Source organism: Thalassophryne amazonica, chromosome 14 (assembly GCF_902500255.1).
Source record: "Thalassophryne amazonica chromosome 14, fThaAma1.1, whole genome shotgun sequence".
Lineage (NCBI taxonomy): Eukaryota > Metazoa > Chordata > Actinopteri > Batrachoidiformes > Batrachoididae > Thalassophryne > Thalassophryne amazonica.
The window spans coordinates 89,017,118-89,038,839 of record NC_047116.1 but is presented as its reverse complement, the minus strand read 5'-3'; the positions used below and the strand labels follow the sequence as shown (position 1 = coordinate 89,038,839).

Sequence of the window (21,722 nt, the reverse complement as noted above, 5' to 3'; positions counted from 1 at the left end):
AAGACTGTGAATGAACATTAAGCAACCAAGTACCTTAAAAGGGGAAATTACTGAAGGGATCATAAAACTAAGGAAATACTCATAGACTTCAAAGGATTAAAGCCTTTTTCTGAATACAGTGATGAAGTTTTCTGGAAATGGCTGGAAATCAGGGTTTTTACCCACATGGTGAACGTTTCCGGGTTATTTTTGGCAACATACGTCATAGTCCAGTTCATTCAGTTCATTTTATTTCCACGTTGGACTTAAAAAATGTTTGGGCTTAAAAGTAATATTTTGGAGGACTGGGTTGTTTTCCTAACGGTTTAATTTGTTGTGGACATTGAAAGCCATGAGCTGCGTTTTCCTCCAGTAATTATACATTAAGTGGAGCTAACGAGTGAAGCCTTCAGCTGCTAAAATACTAACGCCGTTAGCATTCTGATGAGAGTTTAACTCTGTCTGAGTCAAAAACCACAAGATTAATGAGTTTGACCAAAATTTGTCTGAGGGGAGTGAGTGAAAATAATACGTGACGTTAGTGCTCTGCTTAAGTTTATCAGCTAAATTGGGTTTTAGCTTCAGGATGTGTCGAACTGAGTGCTTGACTGATATTTATTTTTACCAAATAAAGCTACACAGTTTTTATTGTTACTGCTGTAACTATAAGAAAAGTCTCAACTTTAAATAACTTAGATTTTTTTTTTATTTAAAGTTTTTTTTAACCATCAAGTAATCAAAGAAAATAGCATATTTCTTTATATTTTAAGAAATATATTTCTTGAACCACATCAGAAACATAATTTGCTGAATGAATTCATGATATTTTATTGGTGTAAAAATAGTTTTCTAATGTAAGAAAAGTTTTTTTAACTTCAAAATGTACAGTAATCAGAAATTAATGTTGAATTAAAAACATATTTGTAAGGATTTTAAGATGGCCAAGAATTTGAAAACAGAGATAATCCATAGCTCCTGCCAAAACACAGAAGTGAGTAAAGGTTGAACAAGTTGATACATTGTGTGATAAATACTCCTATTGTTCCCTTTGAATTGATACTGAGAATTATTATTTTTGAGTTCTTTGAATTGTCATTTCATTTACTGTGTACTTTTCTGAACCACAGTATATGTTTTTTGGATTAAAGGCTGGTAGCACAATACAAGTTGTGTGAAAAGACTGGGGTGGAAAAGTTGACGTGACCTAACAAAAAAAATTACATTTTTTGGAGATTTTTTTTTGGTGGGTAAATATACCTGAAAATGCACCAGAATGCATCTGAGATCTCAAATTTTTCTGGGGAAGTAAATGGACTGCATTTATATAGCGCCTTCCCAGCTGCATCAGATGCTCAAAGCACTTTACACATCAGTGCCTCACATTCACCCTGATCTGAAGCAGCTCCCATGCAAGGCACCCACTACACACCGGCAACAAGTAGGTGATTAAGGACCTTTTGGGGGTCTGGCATGTCTGGGGGTTCTCCCCAGACCCCCTGCCAGAGGTTTTGGGCCTTTGGCATTTACCAAACATTTTCAGTTTTTTTTTTCCATGGCCCATTTTCATCACTGTGAATAATAAAACCATAAACACCATAAAATTAGTGTAAAGAGGTTTTGTTTGTGACCAATGCTGTAATACACTTAACTGTAATTTTCTGGGCCTTCCAGTATTGTTGAACTCAACAGTGAGAGCATTCTTTCTAAGAATACACAGTATTCTTGATTTGTTCACACAAGTGTTGTGGTCTGTCCCTTGTTAGTGTCTGTGTTCCTTTTGCGTGATCTGTCCATTTGTGTGCTTTTTGTCATTAGTTTCTGTGTCCTTTCGTTTGTATCCGTTTGTTCATCCCCCCCGGCCTCGTCTGTCAATGGTGTTTGTCATCATCCTCGCGGTCTGTCCCCTGTCAGTATCAGTGGTTTATCCCTTGTTCAGTTTTGTTTCCCTGTTTGGCACTGTGTTCACTTGTGAGTTCCATGTCAGTTTTCTGCATTTGTTTTCTTAGATTGTTATTTGATTGTTTGGTTTGAGATTGTTTTGTATTATCTTGTTGTTTTGTAGTTCCCCTTACACTCAGACTTTGTTTAAGATTTGTATCACCTTTTGTGTGTTAGTTTGTGTTTGTAGTGTCATGTGTATCTTTAGTTCCAGTTTCTTCTACTGTCACATTCCGCACCTGTCACATATTTGTTCATTTAGTGTACTGTGTATTTAAGAATGCACTGTGTCCCTTTTCATTGCTACTTCTTTCTTTTCTGTCTTTCTCATTTGATTCTCATTGGTCCCGTGAACCTGCATTCCTGCAGTAAGTACATGTTTAGCTTTGTCACCTCATGCGTGTAGCCCTGGCATGCCAAACCAGTTGTTCGCAGTCAAACAGTTGATTGCAGAGTGAGTTCCAGTCGATCGCATATAATATAAACTAAAATCTCGTGCTTCTTTCTATCTGGGCATGCGCATGGTCAAAAGGGCATGAGAAGCTTTTTCCTTGATTAAGCGCCTGACCTTGAATAGGCGCCTGCCTCATTGAATGACTGGGTCAAAAGTTCGTCTGAAAAAAAAAAAACATACATGACTTAAATAAGCACCAGGCATTATGTACATTAGAAGGATTACATTTGGTCGAGTCACTCTTTTTCTAAGTCTGCTGCGGAGGCGTACCTTCGCGTGACCATTTTAATGTTCTCTGTTGCGTCTTAATTCAATTTACCACAGGAACAGTGGCTTTTTCTGGATTAATTTGTCCCTCAATGAGCTCCACTTCTTTATACAATCATCAACCTCCAACCCAACGGTAAGATACGTGCAATTTTCCTCCATGAATTGCGGGTCATTTGAGCGTCTTTTTCCGACTCTGTGTTGATCATATTTGCAGACTTTACTGCCAGATGTATTTGAGCCATGATTGAAATGTAATTGGTGAGCACACTGCAAAAACTATTAATACAATACAATGGGAGAGGAAGGAGTGAAACCAGAAACGTGAGCAGTCACTGCCTTTGTGATCTCCGTTATTTATAAGGGGCGTGTCATGCTCGGGAGGGTTTGCAGCCACCCAGAGGGCTCTGATCTAAAGTGGCTGTCTCTGTTTTGCCACACCCAGGGATATGTGTGAAATTTAACCCCATATTACAGTGCAGGCAGCAAGCAGCATTTTGTTAAAAAATCGCCAGCCTTGAATGAAGTCTGTCTTGTTTAGGCGCATGGTCCATGGTTTGAAAAAATAAACGCCCAGGCTCTTGCAGAAAGCGCAATCCTGCTGCTGCATATCAACATTTGGGCTGAGTCTCAATTCTACCCCTTGGCCCTTCCCCTCCGTTTTGCGCGGGCACGAGAGACGGAGGGGTGTCTCAGTTCTCTTTTTGGAGCGAGGCGGTGGGCTACAAACCCCTCCGTTTGGAGTGAATCTGGATGCACACTCCGTTTGGAGGGGTAGGAGGAGCTTACTGCTCTCTCCGAAAAAACAAACATGGCGCCGAAAGAGTCGCACAAATGAAGCGGCTTTCATTACAAATTACGCTGTTTAGAAAGTTATAACTTGCCAAAAAACTTTACAGGCAGTTGTCTATGACAGCAACTTGTATGCTGCTGGATGCATGTTGCGTATATTGTCGTTCTGAAGAATATCGTAACGTCGCTCGTGCGCTGCGTTATAGAGGGTTTTCATGTGACGTATCGGTCACGTCATTTTGTGTCCCACGGCCGTTCAGGATTACAATGCGCTGGCCGCTGATAGGCTGCGTGCATTTGGCGAACAATTGCAGAAGTTTCAACGTCGGTGTGAAGAAGCCTCACTGCACCGTGTCGCTGTGAGAGATCCGCCGCTAACAGAAATCCACTCCTCCCAGAATTTTATTTTATTTTATTCGGCAATAAAATTATATAACAATACATAAAAATACTGCAGAGGATAACACAAGAACGCTTCCAATACGGATGCTTATTTACATTGTGGTCCTCGAGCACCGAGCTGCTGATCCACAAGCTGCCCTTCCAGTGCCTGGTGAGAGAAATCGCTCAGGACCTCAAGACGACCTCCGCTTTCAGAGCTCCGCTGTGATGCTCTGCAGGAGGCCGGCGAGGCTGACCTGGTCGGCAGCTTCCTAGTTCACAATATCGCAGTGTGACACTGTCGGCCAGTTCGTTACATTAACACTAAACTCACTATCTGGTATAAGATACGGATCCACTGAACCGACTGCTACACATCTAGCACGATAAATAGCTTTATCTCGAGGATTTAAAGCATCGTAATAACCGGACATTCTCTTCGTTTTTCTATCACGCGTCAGTCTCCTTGTAATCCAGAATGGCGACGGCACCTGTCCTGCAGCAAATCGGTCACGTGATTGAAAACCATCTATAATGCACACGAACGCTACGATAAGACACTTTTATATCTCACAACGGAGGAAAATCATGATAAAGTGTAAGCACGTTAATTTGTATGTTCATAAATCTGCATAATATCAACCCCTGCTGTTGGATTTCAAGGTCTGTAACGTGTGTATTTAGTAAACAAACAGGCAGCCCTGAACACACTCGACTCCTAATAAGCTTTCAGGCAGAAAATGAGAAGTTTCATCAATGGAAATAAGTTGGAAAATATATACAGACGCACATGTACATGTGTAACACATAACCTGACGTCCTAATAGACTGATATTATATGTCAAGGAAATTTCTAAAGGAAATAGAGCTGGATGCAAAAATGGGAGAATTTGAAAAAGAAATATTAACCAAACTAGATGCAGCCCAAAACATACATACAGGTGCTGATCATATAATTAGAATATCATGAAAAAGTTGATTTATTTCAGTAATTCCATTCAAAAAGTGAACCTTGTATAATGTATACATTCATTGCACACAGACTGATATATTTCGTGTTTATTTATTTTAAATAAATAAATTGTTTTCCTGTTTTATCATTAGTATTTTATATGATTGTGTGTCTGTTATTATTTTTATTTTATTTCTTTTACTTATTTATGTTTTACATTTTTTTATTGTGTTTTAATCATATTTAATTTTATTCTGCTTTTAAATTATGTTTATGAAGCGCCTTGAGGCGATTAGTCGTGATTTGGCGCTATATAAATTAATAAATTATTATCATAAATTATTTTAATTACTAATTCATTAATTACTAATCAATCAATTCATGATTAATCAAAGAATATTAATTATTATTGATTACTAGTATCATTAACAATAAATTACTAATCAATTAATTGTTAATACTATTAATTATTATTATTATTATAAATTACAAATTAATTAAATTAATTAACATGATATGATTGCAATGCGTCAAAGAAATATGCGATTTCTTCTATTTCATTGCATTTACACAGAAAGGCAAGAAAATAAAAAGAGCAAACAGGCTACTGCAGCAAGTTGCATTTCGGTTGCCATGTTAACAAACAGTGAAGACGGCAGTTTGACACCTGCAGTTTTTTTTTTCTCCTAAAGCGGAGGGGTGTCTCAATTCATAGGGCTAGAGGCATACCCCTTTCGCCTTACCCCTTGTTTTAAAGGGGTAGGGGTAGGGCCAAGGGGAAGGGAAGGGGTACAAAAGAGAATTGAGATTGGGGGTTGGTGTGGCCTGTGGAACCTTTCACACATGGACACAGAACTTAAATGTCAGGGCAAAGACTGAGAGTGCACATTATGAGGATCAAGTGCAGAGCATCTTGTCAGAATTTGACAGGCGCTTTACTGATTTTACATCCATTGAGCCTGTTGTCAGTTTTCTCTGTTTTCCATGTGGGAACAATATAGATGTGGATTGTACACTCAACAAAAATATAAACGCAACACTTTTGGTTTTGCTCCCATTTTGTATGAGATGAACTCAAAGATCTAAAACTTTTTCCACATACACAATATCACCATTTCCCTCAAATATTGTTCACAAACCAGTCTAAATCTGTGATAGTGAGCACTTCTCCTTTGCTGAGATAATCCATCCCACCTCACAGGTGTGCCATATCAAGATGCTGATTAGACACCATGATTAGTGCACAGGTGTGCCTTAGACTGCCCACAATAAAAGGCCACTCTGAAAGGTGCAGTTTTATCACACAGCACAATGCCACAGATGTCGCAAGATTTGAGGGAGCCTGCAATTGGCATGCTGACAGCAGGAATGTCAACCAGAGCTGTTGCTCATGTATTTAATGTTCATTTCTCTACCATAAGCCTTCTCCAAAGGCGTTTCAGAGAATTTGGCAGTACATCCAACCAGCCTCACAACCGCAGACCACGTGTAACCACACCAGCCCAGGACCTCCACATCCAGCATGTTCACCTCCAAGATCGTCTGAGACCAGCCACTCGGACAGCTGCTGAAACAATCGGTTTGCATAACCAAAGAATTTCTGCACAAACTGTCAGAAACCGTCTCAGGGAAGCTCATCTGCATGCTCGTTGTCTTCATCGGGGTCTCGACCTGACTCCAGTTCGTCGTCGTAACCGACTTGAGTGGGCAAATGCTCACATTCGCTGGCGTTTGGCACGTTGGAGAGGTGTTCTCTTCACGGATGAATCCCGGTTCACACTGTCCAGGGCAGATGGCAGACAGCGTGTGTGGCGTCGTGTGGGTGAGCGGTTTTCTGATGTCATTGTTGTGGATCGAGTAGCCCATGGTGGCGGTGGGGTTATGGTATGGGCGGGCGTCTGTTATGGACAAAGAACACAGGTGCATTTTATTGATGGCATTTTGAATGCACAGAGATACCGTGATGAGATCCTGAGGCCCATTGTTGTGCCATACATCCAAGAACATCACCTCATGTTGCAGCAGGATAATGCACGGCCCCATGTTGCAAGGATCTGTACACAATTCTTGGAAGCTGAAAATGTCCCAGTTCTTGCATGGCCGGCATACTCACCGGACATGTCACCCATTGAGCATGTTTGGAATGCTCTGGACCGGCGTATACCACAGCGTGTACCAGTTCCTGCCAATATCCAGCAACTTCGCACAGCCATTGAAGAGGAGTGGACCAACATTCCACAGGCCACAATTGACAACCTGATCAACTCTATGCGAAGGAGATGTGTTGCACTGCATGAGGCAAATGGTGGTCACACCAGATACTGACTGGTATCCCCCCCCCCCCCCCCAAATAAAACAAAACTGCCCCTTTTATTGTGGACAGTCTAAGGCACACCTGTGCACTAATCATGGTGTCTAATCAGCATCTTGATATGGCACACCTGTGAGGTGGGATGGATTATCTCAGCAAAGGAGAAGTGCTCACTATCACAGATTTAGACTGGTTTGTGAACAATATTTGAGGGAAATGGTGATATTGTGTATGTGGAAAAGTTTTAGATCTTTGAGTTCATCTCATACAAAATGGGAGCAAAACCAAAAGTGTTGTGTTTATATTTTTGTTGAGTGTATAACGTACAAAGTGGCAACACTCTTCAACCTGCATAGCTGTGCTATTGAGAATGAGATATCCACTCTGAGAAATGACGTGCTCAAATCCAGAACAACACCCGGCATGAGTGTCCAATTCTGGAATATAATGCAGAAAGAGAAGTACCCCAACCTCAGACGAGCTGCACAGAATTTGACTGCAATTTTTGGATCAACATATTTGTGTGAGTCTGCCTTTTCGCATATGAAAATCAAAATACAGATCCACCATGACTGATGACCATCTTGCGGCCTGCTTATGGCTGGTACTCAGTTTCTACTGTCCAGCCTATGAGAGACTAGCTTCTGCCTCTCAGTACTAGAAGTCCAACTAAGGTAGGGAACAACTTTCCAACTTGAATTAGGCATTGTGTTATTCCAGTCCTCGGACTACTTGTGCTTATTTGTGCACCATGCACATTTACTTTATTAATGTATTATTATTGTTAAAACTTTATGTTTGTGCCAGAAAATTGTGTTATTATATTGGTGCACAATATGTCGTCCATAATGGCATCCTGTCCAGAGTGAACCCTGCCTCACGCCCTATGACTGCTAGGACAGGCTCCAGCCCCCGATGATCCGATCTTGGATAAGCGATTACAGGTGTGTGTAACTTATTGAACACTACAAAAGTGATAAATCACCTTTTCAGTGGAATGATTGAGTGACATGCATGATATTTCTTAAATTCAGTCATATAACCATATATTTCTCACAAACGTCTCTGTATAAAGCCTCTCACTGTTGCCAGATACAGCTGATGGTTTCCAGCCCAAAAGCGGTTCAAAGGCAGAAATTGTTGGGATGATTGCCTTGGACACAAATGCAAGGCTCACACGGGTAGCTCTGGTTGGAAGTCTTTAGTGGAGGATACAGCAAGGGTCGGTACACAAAAAGGCAGTCCAAAAAACACAGCGACAGAACCAAAAATCAGGCTAAGACGAGGTCGGAATAAACAGGCTGGAGGTCGAGGACACTATGAGGCGGGCAGAACACGGAATCAAAGGCTGGAGAGAAGGCACAGGGCGCATCAATCTGGCAAGGAAACAGAGCAAAATGAGCAGTATATATACATCCAGGTGATTAGCAGAAGATAGACAGCAGGTGCGCGGGGAGGAGCCCAGAACAGGGCGTGGTCCAGAAGGCAGAGACACACCTACCAAGAGAGACACAGAAAAAGACCACAAAAAAGAAGAAACAAATAAAAGAACAATCGAACAGAAAAAACAAAACTAGGCAAAACAGAGCAACCTCACACCCTGACAGAAATATAAATATTTTAGTGGTCCCAGTTGCTTCTTGTATCATAAAAAACCAATGCAGCTGAAGCATGCATGAAAATTCTACAGCAATAAACTGTTTGCAACAAACCAAATTAATTTGCTTTTCCACGCCCCCATCCTGACCCCCACTTTGGGAACCATTTTGTTTTGAATCTTCTTTTTAGGACACACTGTGCTGTGCAAGGTTGATGAAAGCAAAGTCATGCAGTCATTGTGGGCAGAGTGACGACAGTCTGAGTGTTGCTGTATCTGATTGGAAACATTTAAGGATGGAACGTCACATAACAGTAACAGTTTTAATGTTATTTTGAGAATGTAATCGCACTGCTGTTTCCTGAATTTTAAAGAAAACAAAACACTAACTACATCTGGAGTTGGCAGCAGGTTTGAACGCCATAATCTGAGTTCGGGCAGTTTTGGATTACTGGTGTGAGGGAATGCATTCACCACAGTCATCAAAGGACTGCTTTGTTCGACAAAAGTGTCTTTTTGAGTGTGTGTGTGTATGTGTGTGTGTGTGTGTGTGTGTGTGCGCGCGCGCTTTCAGGGTTACTCTCTGTTTCACACTCCCCTTTGATAATTTTCATCTTCCTAAAGTTCCACTAACACACTGACATAAAGACACAGGAACATCACAGTGTGGTACTGCATGTATACCTGGATGTTAATCTGATATATCAGTTATATGTCACAGATAATTTTCAAAAACAGCAATTTAACCAAGACATTAATTGACATTAAGAACTGTTCAGTTGTTTTTGCACATTTTATTGGTCATTTTTTTCTTTCCCCTTTTCTGTATGTATTCTTGTAATGTGACTCACAGCTGGCTGATATCATGAATATATACAACTTCTAATATTGTAGCAGTATACAGTGAATCCATAAAGTATTCACAATGCTTCAGTTTTTCACATTTTATTATGTTACAGCCTTACTCCAAAATGGATGAAATTCTTTTTTCCTATCAAAATTCTAGTCACAAAACCCCATAATGACAACATGAATAAAAGTTGTTTTAAGAATTGGACTGATGCTGAACACAGACAGATAGATAGACAGACGGACGGATGGATGCAAAGTCTTCGCAATGCCTAATGGCCATATTTCATGGCCTCAGGTAAAAACTAAGAAATTGCATGTACAACACCAATTCCAGTGAAGTTGGGACGTTGTGTAAAATGTAAATAAAGACAATGCAACGATTTGTAAATCCTCTTCAACCTATAGTCAATTGAATACACCACAAAGACAAGATATTTAATGTTCAAACTGTTAAACTTTATTGTTTTTGTGCAAATATTTGCTCATTTTGAAATGGATGCCTGCAACATGTTTCAAAAAAGCTGGGACAGTGGTATGTTTACCACTGTGTTACATCACCTTTCCTTCTAACAACACTCAATAAGTGTTTGGGAACTGAGGACACTAATTGTTGAAGCTTTGTAGGTGGAATTCTTTCCCATTCTTGCTTGATGTACTGCTTCAGTTGTTCAACAGTCCGGGGTCTCCGTTGTCGTATTTTGCGCTTCATAATGCGCCACACATTTTCATTGGGCGACAGGTCTGGACTGCAGTCAGGTCAGCACTCTTTTACTATGAAGTCACGCTGTTGTAACACATGCAGAATGTGGCTTGGCATTGTCTTGATGAAATCAGCAGGGATGTCCCTGAAAAAGACGTTGCTTGGATGGCAGCATGTGTTGCTCCAAAACCTGGATGTACCTTTCAGCATTGATGGTGCCATCACAGATGTGTAAGTTGGCCATGCCATGAGCACTAACACACCCCCATACCATCACAGATGCTGGCTTTGGAACTTTGCGCTGGTAACAATCTGGATAGTCTTTTTCCTCTTTTGTCCGGAGGACACAACGTCCATGATTTCCAAAAACAGTTTGAAATGTGGACTCATCAGCCCACAGCACACTTTTCCAATTTGTGTCTGTCCATTTCAAATGAGCTCGGGCCCAGAGAAGGCAGCGGCGTTTCTGGATGTTGTTGATGTATGGATTTCACTCTGCATGGTAGAGTTTTAACTTGCACTTGTAGCTCTAGGAAGAATCCTTGTGGATCTGAACTTCTTCCATTTACAGATGATGGAGACCACTGTGCTCATTGGGACCTTCAAAGCAGCATAAATGTTTCTGTACCCTTCCCCACATTTGTGCCTCGAGACAATCCTGTCTCGGAGGTCTACAGACAATTCCTTTGACTTCTTTCTTCGTTTGTGCTCTTCACAGTTAACATTCACTGTTAACTGTGGGACCTTATATGTAGACAGGTGTGTGCCTTTCCAAATCAAGTCCAATCAACTGAATTTACCCCAGGTGGACTCCAGCTAAGCTGTAGAAACATCTCAAGGATGATCAGTGGAAATGGGATGCACCTCAGCTCAATTTTGAGCTTCATAGCAAAGGCTGTTGATACTTCTGTACATGTGATTTCTTAGTTTTTTGTTGTTGTTGTTGTGTTTTTTAATATTTAATATATTTGCAAAAATCTCAAAAGCTTTTTCACATTGTCATTATGAGGTATTGTGTTTAGAATTTTGATGGAAAAAAACAAATTTCATCTATTTTAAATAAGGCTGAAACATAAGAAAAATTGGAAAAAATGAAGCGCTGTGAATAGTTTCTGGATGCACCGTGTATAAGGCGTGCTGTGTTGTTGCACTCTTATTCCCAGATTAGCTAGTGCTCAGTGTACTAGCTACATTCTGAATGTACTATTGCTACAGCTTACCATGCCTCAGTTTTATACCAACATGTGCACAAGCAGTATTGTGATTTAAAGGACGCCTGCGCAGGGTGTAACAATAACTGTCAGGTAGAAACTAGCAATGACACACGCACTGGGCATGTGTTACTGGTTTGCATCATGTTGAACACAGGGCTCCAAATGATTGTTTTCTTATGATGCAGCTACCAGTATGACAGCAAAAGGCTCTCCTTAAAATGTTAAAGTGACTGAATTTAACGCATTGAGTTGTCTTTTCTGCTGTTCCTCTTTTTGTTCAGGGTCACCATATCTGTATCTGTATACAACCAGATCTGCATTGGTATTTGGCACAAGTTTCACGCCAGATGTCCTTCCTCACGGAACTCCAGTTTTACCTGGAGAAACACACACATCCCCTGGTATTCTGTATAGAGGTCTCCCATCTAAGTATTAACCAGCCCCACAACTGTTTAGCTTTTGAGATCTGACAGGATCAGGCTTACACAGAGCAGACTGGCTGGAAATTTCACACATTGACTCTGTTGTCATTTGGCTGCTCCCGTTTTATTCAGGGGTCGCCACAGCGGATACAGCCGGATCCGCATCAGTGTTTGGCACAAGTTTTACTCCGGATGCCCTTCCTGATGCAACTCCAGTGTCACCTGGAGAATACACACAGCCGCTGGTGTTCCGAAGAGGTCTCCCATCCAAGTACTAACCAGATCAAATTTCACACATTGACTAACATTTATTATTATTACTATTATTATTATTATTTGTAAGGCAACTCGGATTAAGTTGTAAAAATCTTCTTTCATGGCACACGGTTAAAAGTGTGAAGGGTCAGTGGAAAATTATGATTAGAAAAGTCGTTATTCCACTTGCTCTCGGCCTCTGTGGCAGCGTCTGTGCTTCTGCACCGATAGTGTCAGCTACTGCTAATGGTAAATATAGATTTCTCTTTGATTTAGATTTTTGCTTTCTATAACACGTGTGAGAGGTCTATAATGAGCAGTTTATCGCACATCTGCACATAGTCCTGTTCACTCTAAACTAACTGGATTTTAACCTTGGATTACTTTTGGATAGGGTTTATATTTTCAGAAATTAATATATGCTCCTGTGGGATCAGATACAAGTTCTTCGAGTTAATTTTGCATCAGTTCAACGCATTATTTTGTGTCATTAATCATCAGTCGTCATGATACTTAATGGCAAGTTGAACCAGTTTTGCTTGACTATTGTGTAGTTTGTGGGGGAAAAAATGTGTCAGATTGTCCAGAAAGTGTGGAAACTTAAGTATAAAATGTGAATATTTTGCCTCATATGCGGTAATTCATTAGTGTTGCCATCTATGTGTTCTAGATATTTAGAGGGGAGCAAACATATACTTGAATCCAGCATGTCTTTTGCCCTCCAAAATGTCAGTGTAAGTGATGCAACTGCAATGTACAGTCAGTCATGTAGAGCCCCAAATCAGGAAAAGTTGGGATGATATGGAAAATGCAAGAAAACAAAAACCTCACAGTGATCCTTTCATTTACTTCGTCATCTGTTCCATAGCAGACAGCATGAACCCAAGATTTTTCATGTTTCATGTGGTCATTGTCATTTCATTTGTTAATATACATCCATTCATCCAGTCTTGCAACACACTCAAAAAAAAAAAAAGTGACAGGGGTAATTTATTCTAAATATAAGGATTAAATAATCACTTTTGCAGCCAGTTTTCCTTAAACTAGTCAGGGAATGAATAGATGAACATTTCCAAGTCACTGAATTTGTATTGGACATCAGTCATTAAGAAAAACAAACAGTATGGCAAATATATGAGGGAAGGCTGAAAAGTTCTAAGGCTCACTATGATGCAGTTGTGGAATTAAACCAATTTAGAGTTATTTTTCAACATAATCCCTTTTTAGCTCCACACACTTTTTCCAGCGGTGCTGCAGTGCTTCAATCCCCTTGACGTAGAACCTTTCATCTTGAGAGTTGAAATAGTCCTCAGCGGCAGCTGTCACCTCATCATCACTCTGATATTGCTTCCCCGCTAAGTTTTTTTTTCAGGTTTGGAAACAGATGGAAGTCCGAGGGTGCCAAGTCAGGGGAGTATGGTGGGTCATCTACCAGTTCGAAGCCACATTTGTGCAAAGTAGCCATGGCCAACACTGACTTATGAGCTGGGGCATTGTCTTGATGGAACAACACTCCTTTCCTCAGCTTTCCTGGATGTTTCTTTTTCATAGCCTGGCGTAACTGTCTCAGTAGCTTAGAATAGTACTCTCTGTTGATGGTTTGTCCCTTTTTAAGGTAGTCCACGAACACAGTGCCCTTGGCATCCCAGAAAATTGAGGCCATGACCTTACCAGCAGATGAAACAACCTTGGCTTTCTTTGGAGGTGGTGACCCTGGGTGTTTCCACTGCATTGATTGTCTTTTTGTCTCTGGTTCAAAGTGGTGAACCCAACACTCATCCTGGGTAAGAAAATGTTCCATGTAATCAGCTGGATCCTCTTCAAAACGTTCCAAGTTCGTCTTTGACATTACCAGTCTGGTGTGTTTTTGATCACACCAGAAGACGTGGCACCCACCGTGCGGAAACCTTTGACATGCCAAGTTCTTCATGCAGAATGTGATCAACTCTTTCATTCCCACAGCATCTGCTAGCTGATTTATTGTCAGTTGCCTGTTGTCCATCACCATTTCATGAACAAGGTCAATGTTTTTCTAGGTTGTGGCTGTTACAGGTTGTCCAGACCTTGGGTTGTCTTCAAGACTCTCTCTACCCCTCTTAAATTCAGCTGCCCACTTCTGCACTCTAGATATGGAGGGAGCATTATCCCCTAATGTCGCAACCATATCGGCATGAATGTCCTTGGGCGTTAACCCCTTCTTCTGCAGGTACTTAATGACACCACAATGCTGGATTTTGTCCATTTTCGCTGCAACCCACTACCACAAACTTTCAAACTCAGCTGTGAACCATAAAGTAGTATATAACCTGCAAACAAACAACACCGCTAGTCATCAGAAGAGTTTAACTTGATGCATGGCAAGTTTCACTGAACTGGTATTACTCCTTCATGGTGAGCCTTTCAGCCTCCCCTCGTATGTCATGTAGACTGTTCTCAAAGTTTTGAATGGCCATGCTGAAAGTGGACAAGTGACGGAAGCCACCAAGACAACCAGACAACTCTGTGGTTGGAGAAACTGTTCAGTGAAAGAGGATGCAAAAGGCAAATGTACCATAACCAATTTCTGTGTTGCAGGCCTTAAATGAGGGAATTGATACCACAAGAAAACTGGGTGTAAAATTGAGTTAATCCTTATTTAAAATAAATTGCCATCATCACAATTTTTATTATTTTTATTTATTTATGTATTGTAATGCATTTGCAGGCCTTCAGGTGACCAAGCTGTTTTAGTGACGGAAATAACTGCATGGGATAATTTTAGTTTCAGAGAAAAAAATGTCTCAGTAATCGCTTGTCCATCTCGCACATTACAGCTTTTCACTTTCTAAGTAGTGTTTTGCGTCCGGAAGGGGATCCTGCCTAAAAACCTGTGCCAAATTAACATGCACATCCATAGGGGATCTGCTGTGATGACCCCAAGCAAAAAGCGAGTGACTGAAAGAAATTATTTCTATGTAGCACTGTGCTTACTTTAGCTAATGTGTGTCCATTTCAATTAAACACCTGTAAATTAAATTTAAAAGGGCTCGGATTGCGTCAAAGACACAGAGGTGGACTCAGGTTTATGAGCAGAGTCGCACCGTTAGCTCCACAGATGCACCTAAATTATTTTGATTCAAAAATTAATGGATATTTGGTGTCATTTTTCATTACTTCATTTGCATTATTCTTTATTGGTGTTATTAAAAAAAAATTCTGGCCTGGTGGGGGCACTCATAAGCTTGGCGGCCCTCAGGGCTTATAGTTCAATTCACCTTTTTTCAATTCAACTTATTATATAGCACCAAATCACAACAAAGCTGCCACAGGTAAGGTCTAACCGTATCAACCCAGGGGTATAGTACTACAAGGGAAACACTAGTATAAGTTTTAGAAAATTAAACTTACAGGAATTCATTTGAGATTTGTACTTGTTGATTGTACTTGGGTTTATAAGTTATCGATTGTTAAACAAGAAAAAATGTGATACAAGGGGAAGACAGCCATAGAAAAAAATAACTGCCTTGACTCAAGAGTTTGAGAAACGGTTTCTTTAAACCATTATTGAATCACAGAATTAATAAATTGTAATGGACTGCAGATAGGTCATATACATCAGAATTCCAACTACTATGTGGTCAACAAAAAGGACTATTTGAAACAAAGTTGAAACAAATGTGTTCTTGAAGTTTAGAAAGTACTGTATTATCTACGTAGCAAGTGAAACGCTCATTTCCAGATTAAACTACCCAGACATGTTTTACAGTGTAAAAATGTTTAAAGGTTCTAAGACCTGACTAAAGACACTTGGCCAGACACACAAAACTGTGCAGAGGCAACGCTACAAGTCTGTCATAGAGATGAATTTAATAAACACTTGAGGGAACATCATTATTCACTGAAGCAGCCAGTAAGGGTAGCTCGGGCTGCCACCTTGGAAGAGGGATTGAATAATATCATACTAAGTAAACAAAGCAACAAGCTCAGTTTACATGACAAAAGCAGCAGAAATGTTTGGGAGGAATTATTGTTGCTGTTTATTATGTGGATATTTTTGTGTTCACAAATAATATTATTAATAATAATCATATTGTAGATGAACATCAGTTAGGCACTAAGATAACCTAGCACCTGTTCCGTCAGTCACAGTGTGTCTGTGACTGGAGACACCTCAGCTATTAATACAGTTATATTTTTGATCCTTAATTGATTAAGTTTTAAGTTCTTTAGCCTTCTCGGGTCCAGGGGTATTTTCTAGATTTGGCCATACTTTAAGTCATTCCAGTTTTAAGGTACTTTTTATCCCCTGGTGGCTGAAGGCCCAAAGAAGGATTATGTTGTGGCGATTTTCATCTGTCTGTCTGTCCGTCCATCCCAAAAAGGGTATAAGCATTCGGAAATCAGCTCCTCTCACAGTTTTAGGGGGAATTTCATCTAATTTGGCACAAATCGTTGTTATAGGTTGATAATATGCATATTGTAATATTGTACAAGATTGACAGATTTTGGCAGAGTTGTGGCTGTTGATTAATAGACCCAGACACTTACAGTTTCATGAGTTGGTGTCTCCATTCTGAAAGCAACTCCTCTCACATTTTTAGGAGGAATTTTGGGAAACTTGGAATTCCTTGAAATTTTATCTGAATGTAGCAAGCACTTGTACCATAGCAACATTTGCCAGAGGTGGATATTGTGCTCTCAGAGCACTCGTGTTTAATATAAGGCCCATGTGTTGCATATCAAAAGCACACAACAATCTCAGCTAAAGTTTGGCTTGAAATCTAAAACAATTAAAATCATTTTTAGAAAATTCTTCACATCTTTATTGAAAATACACCTTTATTCTTGTGGATGAAGTTTTAGTGCTACAAATGGGTTCACCAAAGTCCTTGGCTCACAAAAATAGTGTAATATTTGAAGAAAGTTGCATGTCAGTGTAAAATAAATGCAAAATAAAATCATTCACCATTTCCAGAGATATGTTTTCTGTCTTCAGTCTCTGCAGAAATGTCCACAAATATCCATCACTGAATGAAAAGTGGAAAGTTGCACCAAAAAAAGCCCAATTCAGAGCTTGTTGATCCTGGTAAAAGAAAATAACCCATCTGTGTGTGTGTGTGTGTGTGTTCTTTGTTTTTATGACATGCATTGTCTGTAGCACTAAATAAAAAGTGTTCTCAGACTTACAGGACCATTTTTCTGATAGCATTTTATGAGTGTTTAAAGGCGGAGTATCAGACTCCGCCTTTAAACAGAGTGACGGTACACTCTGAATGAGCCTGTTGAAATGGCAGGCAGAGAGCCAAAGACAGACAGACACAGACCCATGTGATGTTCTCTGGGCTCTATGATTGGCTGTAAGACAAAGATCACTTACAACTGGGAATAATACAAGATGTGACACTTTGTAGTTTCAGGGAATGGTCGAATGAAGTCTTCATGACGTTCCGTCACTGATCTACTAATAGAAATGACAAAAAAAAAACAGAGTTAGACACGCCTGAATGTCCATCACTGTCAAACTGGAGCAGGTTTTTGTAATACATATTTACCAAAGACACAGTGTTACCAGATGTACGATAATTATCGTATTTGTACGATAGTTTTGCCCTCTGTACGATGTACGATCAATAATGGGAAAAAATCCAAAATGTACGATAATTTCAGTTGGTTGCCCAAACATGCATCTCTCTTTGACACCCAAGAATCATTTTGCAGGCGTTGCACTCAGGCGGCATCAAAGACACACCACACACAGGGCTGCTGCTAGCTTTGGCCGCCCGGGACAAAGTCATTTGAAAGCCCACCTCCTCTCCATACAAAGTAATCATAATCAACCATAATGAGTTCTCTGCCGTGACAGGAAGATTCCCCAACTAACATCTTTTTTTTTTTTTGAAACTTTATTTCAACAAATGCAATAACAAACGAACAAAACACAAGAGCAAAGAGATATACAAGAAAAAAAAAGTTCAAGTTCCTTATGGGTGTCAACATTTTATCTGTGTTGAACAAAACCTGCACAAGTGGCCATGGCATCGGATGACGACAGCGACCTCGAGGTTGAATTCGACTCTTTCTAGTCTGGTAATTAACACATGTTTGTGTCCCTTCACAGAAAAAAAAATTCTTTCTAGTATGGTAGTGCATTTGCTTGTGCATTTGCATTCTTTTTGTGCCATAGTTTCCCCATTACTATAGGGATATTGTGAATTACTATTTAAAAATGTGACAAAATTCTTTGGAAATTAAAAAAATGCTAAAATAGCTACGTTGTATGCGTGTTGTTTGTGTACGATAATTTCTCCCAAAATACGATAATTTTGAGGTTTTGGTACGATAGTTTCATATTTCATATCTGGCAACACTGCACAGACAACAGATGGTAGGTTTTATGCAAGAAATTTGTCTGACAGTTATTGACTTGAGTTGTGGGTGTTGGTGTCGGTGTTGGTGTCGGTATCAGTCCAGCGGTGTGTCGCAAACATAACAATCCTTTTCCCAAGAGGGCAGACAGAAATATTGTTGGAATGAGCTCCATGTTACCTCTCGTCATTATTTATCTTGGGAAGGTGATGGTCTAGTGCAGGGGTGCCCAAGTTTGGTCCTCGATATCTACCTTCCTGACATTCTTAGTTTGTCTCCCTGTTCAAACACACCTGAATCCAATGAAAGATTCTTTAGCAGGCTTTTAATGAGCCTTTCATTGGATTCAGGTATGTTGGAGCAGGGAGTCAACTAAGAGTGTCAGGAAGGTAGATCTCGAGGACCGAACTTGTGCACCCCTGGTCTAGTGGTTAAGCGTTGGGCTTCAGACCAGAGGATCCTCGGTTCAAACCCTAGCCTGACCGGAAAATCACTAAGGACCCTTGGGCAAGGTCCTTAATCCCTGAGTTGCTCCCGGTGTGTAGTGAGCACCTTGCATGCACCCTGACATCGGCCTGTGAATGTAAGGCATCATTGTAAAGCACTTTGAGTGTCTGATGCAGATGGAAAAGTGCTGTATAAATGCAGTCCATTTACCATTCATCTCTATAGTCTGTGTACACACAAAACCCACAGTAGGAGAGTGTGGGGGGGACTTTGAACATTTTTATTTCCAGAAATCATTACAAGCAGTCGGGTTACAAATTAAATTAGAAGTTAGTTTCTGCTTATTTTTCAGCATTCATACATTGTGTGCTGTAGGCATAAACCTGATGATTCATAGTTTTCCATGAAAAGCCAGTGTGCAAAATACTAAAATCCTATGGTGCCTTTTAAGTAAGTAAATTATTCTCAGACTAATTAACACTGCAAAATTACCATGTCTGAACAACAGCATATGATGACAATGCCATTATAATGACCAGTATGTCTGGTATTTTTCTACCATCAACATGAGAATGGAGCTTTGGACTAAGAAAATCTCTTTTGGCACCAGAAAGCAAGACTCCACAGAAAAGTACATGCAGATGATTATTAGTCAAAAAAAAAAAAAAAAAATCTGTTTGACCATTCATGTACTTCCAACATTGTCATCTATAATGGTGCAGTGAGGGTGTGTTAGGAACTGAAATATATAGCATTCCCTCAACATCTTGTGTCCCCACAAAAAAATAATGACAGGAAAATCCTAAAGACCACTGTATCTAACAAGCTGAGCAGCTAACATTGTGGCAAGAAAGTATAGTAGGGGAAACCGGGGCACAGTGAATCACGGGGCACAGTGAATTAGTAGCTATATCTGCAAAACTACATATATATATATATTTGCAGCAGTTATGCATAAAAGACCCCCCCCCCCTAATAAATTAGCATTTTTGGATACATTAAGGGTAAAACTAAGTGGCAAGTGAAGTCAGTTTTTTCCTATCAAAAGTACATTTTGTGGATGTCAGTGTCTTTGTATTTATTTCTCACAACAGAGGAAAGATGGCCCCAAAAATTGTTCTTAGTTAGAAGACTACCCCGTCCAACTGATGAGTATGTGTTATGTCTTCTCCAGACAATCAGCTATTTGATAACATGACTCGTGTGTCACATGCACCCAGGGCACAGTGAATCAGTCTAAAAAGTGATTTACTAAGCCCCACTATCAAGTGGATGACAAATATTACTTGTTGAAGCTAATACATTTATTTTTCCATGAATTATTTCTATAAACTGTGTATATAAACAACTGTTTTCACATTTGAACAGAAATTATGACAGTTGTATTTATAATAGTTTCTAAAGGACTTATATCACTACATAAGACACTCACACATTACATACCTGGTTTGCAGGATTATAGTTTCTATATGCATTAGCATATATTTAATCATTTTGAAGAAATCTTTATAATCGTGTTTTTTCATTATATTCTAAGTTGATTCACTGTGCCCCGTGAATTAGTGTCCAGGGCACAGTGAATCAAACATTTTAAAATCGATTTTAAACACCTGTAAATGACACTTGGGGAGACATAAATAACATGGCCTTATAAGCAATAACTTGCTGTATTAAATCCACAATAGAATGACCTAAACCTATGCATAATATGTTTATGCTGCCACAAAACATTTCTGATCCACTGTGCCTCGGTTTCCCCTAAATACCATCTAATGCAACATCAATATGACTGCTCCTGGCAAACAAATTCACACAATGTGGAAAAGCTGGAAACGTTTATCGTCTCTACTCTCCCTTACATATGCCATAACACTGACAGGTTGGATTTACATTTTGCCACAACGCCCCATGACTCATGAGGAGGCTGTATTTCAATGATTTCAGATTTAATGTAAACCACAAGAACTTATTTCTGTGGCATTTGGTTGTAAATAAAATCAGAAAAGAGCTTAAACGTCATTCTTGTAACTCAACTGAATATTTGTCTGTCAAAACCCACCTGTTGGGAATTTGTATTGATGAATCCTCCACTGGTTAAGGAAGACAGATATGTTTTGCTCCCATGTGCAATACGAACCAAATGTGTGTCGTTTTGAGAATTGAATGCCGTATCCTGATCGGTTTGCTCCTGTACTTTTCCTTTTCACATTTAAGTGCCATAAAAAAAACTTAGAAAGCCAGTTTGCACTGTGGTTCGTAACTTAATGTATATTTGATGCAAGCAGCCACCATCTGATCAGCTGTTGTCCCACAGGTTTAGAAGACTACATGAAGAGGTATGGAGAAAGCTACAGGAGGCTCCTGAGCTCTTTTGGACCGATTCCAGATTTTTCTGGCGAGGCTTCCAAGCGCATCATTGATGTAAGTATGACAAAAACAATAAAAGAAGAAATCCTTTAACATTTCACAAGTTATGGGCGGAGTTATGAAAGAAACTCGGAGTACAGCCATTGCTTCTTCTCATCAGTCAGAATCTAATTTATTGCAAAGTAAGTTCTCACATACAAGGAATTTGATCTAGTGTCATTGGTGCATAAACAACAATAAAAAGAAATGGAAAAAATACTTCTGTAAGAAGTAAAGGAGTCAGACAAATAAGCAAACAGGCAAAATGATGTTCACTGTCAAATAAATATAACCTTGTGGAATGGGGCTGTGCAAAAGCATGCAGACGTACAGTACCTTTCAGTGCAGGGATGATCAATCTGTACTTTATGGGAGTGGGAGGGTAAATGGGGGTCTCTGGCATTATTTAT

The 21,722-nt window shown here is 39.8% G+C and overlaps 1 protein-coding gene across 2 annotated transcripts in view; it reads left to right on the top strand.

Moving 5' to 3' along the window:
• Nucleotides 1-21,722, top strand: part of cryl1 (crystallin, lambda 1) — a 93,481-nt gene that overhangs the window by 47,655 nt on the left and 24,104 nt on the right. For both annotated transcript variants that reach the window (XM_034186267.1, XM_034186266.1), the window contains exon 8: nt 21,221-21,327. In XM_034186267.1, coding sequence (XP_034042158.1) covers nt 21,221-21,327 — 107 coding nt within the window. The remainder of the gene's footprint in view (nt 1-21,220; nt 21,328-21,722) is intronic.